An 8,029-nucleotide genomic window follows, 5' to 3' on the forward strand; every position below is an offset into this window, starting at 1 on the left:
GGGGTAATTTAGATACTTCATGGTACTCATATACACATTCATAAAATGCTTTTAAGTGTGTCTCTTATCACACACAACCATGCATGATCTTACTAAATAAATTGCTCAACTTATCAAAGTAAGAGCAAATTCTCCTGAAAACAGGATCTACACACCCATTCGAATGAACAATGTTGTTGAACTCATTCAATGAGCATTTTTTACATTAAGTATTTTCTGTGCATACCCAGAATGGTTTAGCTAAATTTCTTGTCAAAGAGAGTTAAATGAATTACATGACCACTTTTAAAGAATTGTAAATTTACCAGCCTCTTGCTGGACACATACGGCCTTACACACCGTAAGTATGATCTAAATCATACCAACTGCATATCATACTACTTTCCCCTTGTAGTTACTACGTGGAAATCAACAAAGTATTTCCCATCTGCGATAATTCGGTTACATATCGAAATCACCACTCCAGCGTACATCAATGGGCACTCACAAAAAATTAGGAATCTATGTGAGGAATAACATTTTATCCGTCAATCAAAATTATTCATAGCCTGTATGCTGATTGCATCAGCAATAAGGATTTTTTTCTGGCATTAGGGGGAGATAAGTACCACAATGAATGCCGAGAAATAAATTAGAAATGTTATTGGCATTCAATCCTTCTATCCACGTACTCAAAGAATCTGAACTAAAAGTTTAGAGAATCATATATTTGCAACACATTACAAATTTGCCATATACATTTACTGATGACAAGGTGTCACTAAATTCTATATTCCTGCAGTAAAGTGTCAGAAAGAGTGGAGGTACCTGATAAACCACTCTTCTCCCCAAATGAGAGCAAGAGGGGGAGAAAATCTGACAAGACGAGATATAACTTCTCATATGCTTCCGCGGAAACAGAGGAAATCAAATCCTCAACCAGTAAATGTAATTCAACATCAAGTTGAAAGACACCTCACTGGATGCTCATAATCCAAAGCCCGGCATAAATGTGCACAAAATGTTTTGGTGCTGGGACATCGAAACACGTTGACTCCATTTGTTGTAGGAAAGCACAAGGAGTTAAAAAGGAACAAATATTTTGTCCACAAACTTCAATGATTCCATCAGAATCATATAAACTAAAGACTACATTTGTCGACATATATTTCTTCTTAAATTACTAAACCTTTTGGGCCCTGAACCAAAATCCATGATAGAGTGCCTCTTGCACTCATATTGGTTCACATAAAAGGAAGCAAGTAATGAAGAATAGCACTCGCTCTGCAAACGAGTGGTATTTACCGCAGTAATACCTTACTCCTCATAAGTATCTTCCACATGAAATACTAAAAACTTCTCATTCATAGACAAAGTCAATGAGGTGGTGAGAAAGCGAGGCTTGTAGCAAAAGGGTTCCCGTAGAGACCCGACATCGATTACGATGTAACATACCCTCTTGGTATGAGTGGAATTATGTTTCGATACTAAATATCATTGCCAATAAAAATAATAATAATATCCATGCAGTTGATGGATGAAGTGGCTGCATACTCATATGAGTCGCTCATTTCGGATATCTCTATTGAAGTCCCTGAAGGGCTAAAACTTCCGAATCCAAACGCAAATCGCAACAAGTTTTGTGTAAAACTTCATAAGTCACTCTATGACTTGAAATAGTCGGAAATCATATGGTACTACCGACTAAATGAGTTCTTTCTTCAAAAGGATTACTCAAAGAATGATGATTGCTTATGTGTTAATAAGGGAATCCCAAATTTTATTTCCTTATATCACTTAGTGTATATCAATGACTTCATCATCAATGTCTATACAAGACCTAAACATACACAAAATCATCTCAAGGCGGAAAATTTGAATTAAACCAAATTTAGCTTAGTTTACAACTTGAGCATTTTCTCAAGAATACATATCAGTCTACATATATCCAAAACATATACGAGAAGTTCAATGTGGATATATCATACCAACAAAACGTATATGGTCGATATGAGGAATATTGAGTTATATCCCAAGTTCACAATAAATCTTGGACAATTCCATCAGGAAAACCAAGATTTGACCATCATATGATATATGATATTGGCTCTTTACTTGATCCCAACAAAGCCATATCAATGACTGAATTTGATGGAATAGCCTTCTTATGAAAGTCATCTAAATAGAACTTAACGACTACTTCCACTTATCATTCTGATATAATTGATTTATATAAAGGCATTGAAAATATGCTTGGCTTAGCAGAATGATTAACCACACTCAAAACCATGTGGTTGAGATTCATCAGAATAACATAACTTGATTTATCAAGATGCTACCACTTGTGTTACTCAATACATACAGGTTATATGAAGAGCAATATCACAAAGCACATTGCTTGAGATCACTTATCCTCATGAATTATAGAAAGCGAGGAAACAATTTGCAAACAAAATATTGGAAAATCCAACGGATTATTCCTAATGTCATGATCATGTCAATGTAATTGATATGAGACATCCTCCAGATTGGCAAAGTTCAGGGGGAGTATTCTTCCAAAGTATAACCCATTAACAATCATTAGATTGCATATATTGTACTCTTTTTCCCTTCATGAGTTTTTCCCTAATGGTTTCTCATAAAAGGTTTTTAACGAGACAATATAAACACAAGTGTATGTATATGCCATATCATTTTCTCCTTATATTTTTCCCACTGGGTTTTAAGGGAGTTTTCGATGGCATATCACATTGCACTCTTTTCCCTTATGAGTTTTCTCTCAAAGTTTCTCATAATGATTTTTAATGAGGCAATATCTTTTTAAGATAATATGCAATATTTTTAAGTTTTCCCATTGGGGTTTTTAAAGGAAAGTATACAAAGCATATTTATTGTTCTCTAAACTCACCAATGATTTTTCTCCTTCTTCAAAGGTTTTTCTCATATGAGTTATCAAGAGACGATAATCATTATATGTTGCATCATTTTTTTCTTATTATTTTTTCCACTGGGTTTAAAGGAGTTTTAGCAACATATCTACACTATTCTCCTCATATTTTTCCCACAGAGTTTTTGGAGGAGACTTTAATAATTATACAAGGATTTCTCAAGATGAAGATGATGAACATTCTCAAGGGCGGCCATACATTAGGAGTCTATCAAGATGATGCATACTCACCTAGTGAAGCATAGATTAGAAGGAGTGTTAAGGATTAATTAAATCCTAATAATCCATGCTTAGGTCGGTTGTGTAGATGAGCAACCGCTAGTTACGGCCTTGTAACAGGGGTATAAATACCCTACTATTCAATCAATAAAATAAGAAATTCATTCTCTCAATCATTTTTACTTTCACAATACCGACGATCGGGCCGACGTCGACCGCTAGCGGCGCCGACCGGCGAGCTGGATCCTTGAGCAGCGGCAGACTGCCGACGTGTCATGCGCCTGGCGTCGTCGGGGCATCCTAGCTGGAACTCACACATACAACTTCTGTAGAACCGTGAGTGCTACTGAGACACAGATGGATCGATCAAGCTTCTGTTTCCATCTTGTCGACGCGCCTGCAAAGACATATCAGGCGTTCGGTTTGAATTGAAGCCCGGACAGAGGATACCTGCAGTACGTCTACGTGACATGATAAGGCGGCAGCGCATGCATTAGTCGCTACCATCCGTGCTCCTGTGTGCCTTGATTTGATTGAAATAAAATAAGGTTCGATCCTACCTAGGCTCCTAGTGTACGATAGGACAGCAGCTGGATACTCGCGAGACGCTACGCGACGTGATTCGCCGGTACAGTTCGGCTTGCTGATCGCAGCTCCTACCGCCTGAAAGAAGAAAGATTCGACGAGCCCCAATACAAACACGGGAATCCCAGCGAGCCGGCCTGCGCGGATCGGGAAACATGGCCCTTCCGGGCGGTGGCGCGACGTCCCACCCCGGCGACAGCGGTCGCGTCTTGCCCGGATCAGCCAGCAATAATGCCGATCGGGCACTCGTACCGGCCAATGATGAGTAATCGCAATTGCGACAGGGACCAACTCCAGGTACCACGCTTGACGCGGTTGCATCCCGGGGAGGCGCCACCCGCGGCGGCGCACCTGCCATTGCCGGCGTGCATTGATCCAGGCGGGCTCGTCCAGACGCCGCCGGTGCCGAGGGTCACGGCGGCGGCAGGACCTGTCACAGGGAGAAATTTCAGCGCGGGGCACGTCATGGCGTGCGCGGCAAATACAAAATTGCTCGGTCGTGTTGACCGTTGAGTATGTCGACGTGTCTGGCGGCTGGATAAGAGCGCGCGCGCCGTGCAGCTTCATGCCCGTCGCCGTCAGCGTCGGGGGCTCGGACGGCCGACCGTTCCTTCCCCGCGGAACGTCCGACCACCAACCGCGGCCACCTCTTGGGCTGCCCATGAGCTGGTTCCACGGGGGGCGCGATCGTACGTGGCACGGGCCAGGGGTGCACGTCAGCGTCCACGGCCGCCCCGGCAGGAGTCTTATCCGGTTCTAGCCCCGCGATCGTGCCTATCTGGACTCCACATCGATCCACATGCGTCAATCATTACTGCAATCTTTCTGAAGTAGAAGTGTTGTTTGAGCGGTGTGGAACTTCGATTTGGGGATAGCCATGAAAATGGTCACGCAGGACTTGTATGTATTTCTGTATGTATCTGACGTGGCGGCGTGATACGACTTGTCAGAGCTGAAGCTTCTCTCGCCCGGTCGCTCGGACACTTGGACCTGCCGCTTGCATGCATTATTTGCTTTCGCTTTCGAACTTGTCTGGCCATGCATTTTTCAACACTGTAAAAATCACGAGGCGAACTCGCGTGCCAAGTTTCCAGTCGAACAGCAGTGTCGTGTTCCCGCGCCTATAAGAACATCCAAACTTTTTGGACACCACATCACACCTCAAGAAGCAACCAAGAACGCGCGCGGCTGGCTGCAGATCATCGACGGCGGAACGAAAGCAACCCATAACGATCTCTTCTATCCGACCGGCCATGGACCCGCGGTGCGGCGGCCACTGGGAGAGCTCCTCGGAGGACGTGACGAGGTCGCTGCTGCCCCTGCACGATATCACGGCGGACGGCGACGCCCGCCGCTCCTCCTGCCCGCCGCTCGTCGCGTCGCTGCTCGCCAACGGGTACCTGTCGATCGCGGCCGGCCCGCTGGCCGCCGCGCTGATCTGCGCGCTCGTCGACCTGGGCCCCGAGCACGCCGCGGCGCGCAACATGCTGGGCGTGCTGGCGTGGGTGTTCATCTGGTGGATCACCGACGCCGTGCCGCTGGCCGTCGCGTCCATGGCGCCGCTCTTCCTCTTCCCTGTCTTCGGCGTCTCCTCCGCCGACGCCGTCGCCAAGGCCTACATGGACGACGTCATCTCCCTCGTCCTCGGCAGCTTCATCCTCGCCCTCGCCATCGAGCACTACAACATCCACCGCCGCCTGGCGCTCAACGTACGCACGTTCATCATGGAGTAGCACCGCGCGACTGACTGATTCTTTCACACTAGTACTGTACTGACATCGTGCGGCGGGCGCGCAGATCACGTCGCTCTTCTGCGGGGACCCGGTGAAGCCGGCGCTGCTGCTGCTGGGCATCTGCGGCACCACCATGTTCATCAGCATGTGGATCCACAACACGCCCTGCACCGTCATGATGATGCCCGTGGCCACGGGGATCCTGCAGAGGCTCCCCGGCGACGCGGCCGCCGGCGCCGACGCCCGCGAGTTCAGGCGGTTCTCCAAGGCGGTGGTGCTCGGCGTCGTGTACGCTTCGGCGATCGGCGGGATGGCCACGCTGACGGGAACGGGCGCCAACATCATCCTGGTGGGGATGTGGTCCACCTACTTCCCGGAGCAGGAGCCCATCACCTTCAGCTCCTGGATGTCCTTCGGCCTCCCCATGTCGCTCCTGCTCTTCGCCGCGCTCTGGGCCACGCTCTGCCTCATGTACTGCTCCAGCAACACCGGGAGGGCGCTCTCCGCTTACCTTGACCGCACCCATCTCAGGAGAGAGCTCAGCTTGCTTGGTACGTCATCTTTCTTGCTCTCTCTCTCTCTCTTTCTCTCTCTGCACTTTGAATTTTGGACGAACTCTTGGTCAAACATTTGAACTGTTGGCAACCGTTTAAGTTTGATTCCAGCGTTTAGTTATCTGATCGGGATCTTCATTCAATTGGTGCCAGGTCCAATGGCTTTTGCAGAGAAGATGGTTCTTGCCGTTTTCGGGGTAAGTTTGTACATTTTCAATCAGTAAAAAGTTCAATGTTATTGCAGCAGAACTGAATGGATCAATGGCTGCTGATTCACGCAGGGCCTGATTGTCCTGTGGATGACGAGGAGCATCACAGACGACATCCCCGGGTGGTCCGTCCTCTTCCACGGCAATGTCGGCGATGGAACGGTCACTGTAAGCATCGCGCAAACTTCCGATCAATCATCAGGAACAAGCTGTCACACGAGCTCACGGCACACCTATATACCTGGGCGCAATGCAGATCATGATGGCGACGCTGCTCTTCATAATCCCGAGCGGCAAGAGCGACGGCGAGAAGCTCATGGACTGGGCCAAGTGCCGGAGGCTGCAGTGGCACATCGTCCTCCTCCTCGGCGCGGGGTTCGCCATCGCCGACGGCTTCAAGACGAGCGGCCTGACGGACATCCTCGCCGGGTGGCTGGGATTCCTGCGGGGCGCGCCGGCGCTGGCCGTCGCGCCCGTAGCGTGCGTCTTCAGCGGCCTCATCACCGAGTTCACCTCCGACGACGCCACCACCACGCTGGTGCTGCCGCTGCTGGCGGAGCTGGGCAGGAGCGTCGGCGTGCACCCGCTGCTGCTCATGGTGCCCGGCGCCGTCGGCGCGCAGCTCTCCTACCTGCTGCCCACCGGGTCGCCCGGCAACTCCGTCGGCTTCAGCACCGGCTACGTCACCATCAAGGACATGGTGGTCACCGGCATGCCCATCAAGATCGTCGGCGTTGCCGCTCTCACGCTCCTGCTGCCAACGCTAGGTAATTTTACTGCTTGCTTATTACAGCTCCTGCGCATCCAGGAATTCAGATTCTGGAATAAGATAATCTACAGAGCTACTCCCTCCATCTCATAATATAAGAACGTTTTCAACGCTAGTGAAGTACTTTCTACTCTTGCTTTGTTACTGAATCCTGGTTCTTCCCTTGATTTGATGCAGGTGTTGCGGTTTTTGGCATGGATCAGAAGGTATAGGAACGTACTACCGAAAATTCAGTTGGATTTTTTGAACATTTCAATTTGTAGACCGTAGGTCACTAGTAGTATCTAGTAGGAGGATATTGAGGTTGTTGTACAGTGTATAGTCAGTGTCATTGCCTCATGAAGGATATGGGGTGGTCATATTCTTTTCTGTATCTATATTATCTAATTTGTATCGAGCGGTTCCATTTCCATGTGAATATACTGAAATCATCTGGTGCACATTTTCTGAAACCACAAGGCAGAGTTGGGATGTACATCACCGGCAAACTGTAATTGGGTTGGGAATGGCCAGATGTCAGTCGTTTGAAAAATGAATTTGGATCGATGCGTTTCAACCGTTGAATGGAAAATAAACGACAGATTGCTTCTTCTACCTTCATACGTCTTCTTCTTACACCCTCTAAATGTGCCACCGGCTGAACCGCCGCCTCGCCCTCCCCGGGGCCACCCCCACCGTCGGTCTTCCCGCGCCCCCGGCCATCCCTCTAGGCCCCTCCTGCGTCGGTCGAGTTTTTTCTCTGGCGAAGCCCCACACCACCGTCCCCGTCCTAAACTCTAAGATAGATAGTGGGGTAGCCCTCCAGCGAGCCCCTTCCCTCTCTTTTATCCCCTCCGGCCTTTCTCCGACGAATTTCTTCGGGAATCTCAAGATCGACTGACCCATTAGCTAAAGTCAGTCGATTGACATTTAGCTAATGTGAATTGGGTTATATATAAGCAGCTCCATGACCATGATGATGATAAGCATATGAGGAGCAGGATAGTATGATTGCCACTCCATAACCAATTGCATGATGAATAGCAAGCCGCAGA

The 8,029-nt window shown here is 48.0% G+C and overlaps 1 protein-coding gene across 1 annotated transcript; it reads left to right on the forward strand.

The window, feature by feature from the left end:
* Nucleotides 1-4,841: 4,841 nt before the first annotated feature.
* On the forward strand, nt 4,842-7,415 carry LOC123104150 (tonoplast dicarboxylate transporter). The gene is made up of 6 exons (XM_044525906.1): nt 4,842-5,439; nt 5,528-6,014; nt 6,171-6,214; nt 6,299-6,394; nt 6,483-6,993; nt 7,173-7,415. The coding sequence occupies exons 1-6, from the start codon at nt 4,984-4,986 to the stop codon at nt 7,205-7,207; spliced, it is 1,629 nt and encodes a 542-aa protein (XP_044381841.1). The 5' UTR covers nt 4,842-4,983; the 3' UTR covers nt 7,208-7,415.
* Nucleotides 7,416-8,029: the final 614 nt, after the last annotated feature.

This window comes from Triticum aestivum, chromosome 5A (genome assembly GCF_018294505.1).
Source record: "Triticum aestivum cultivar Chinese Spring chromosome 5A, IWGSC CS RefSeq v2.1, whole genome shotgun sequence".
In the NCBI taxonomy this organism is placed as follows: domain Eukaryota; kingdom Viridiplantae; phylum Streptophyta; class Magnoliopsida; order Poales; family Poaceae; genus Triticum; species Triticum aestivum.

Excerpts from the sequence above, each read along its gene's own strand:
- LOC123104150 (XM_044525906.1), top strand. The coding sequence starts at position 4,984 with ATGGACCCGCGGTGCGGCGGCCACTGGGAGAGCTCCTCGGAGGACGTG. Across the intron at positions 6,215-6,298 it reads TGGTTCTTGCCGTTTTCGGG|GGCCTGATTGTCCTGTGGAT; the intron begins GTAAGTTTGTAC and ends TGATTCACGCAG. Across the intron at positions 6,994-7,172 it reads GCTCCTGCTGCCAACGCTAG|GTGTTGCGGTTTTTGGCATG; the intron begins GTAATTTTACTG and ends GATTTGATGCAG.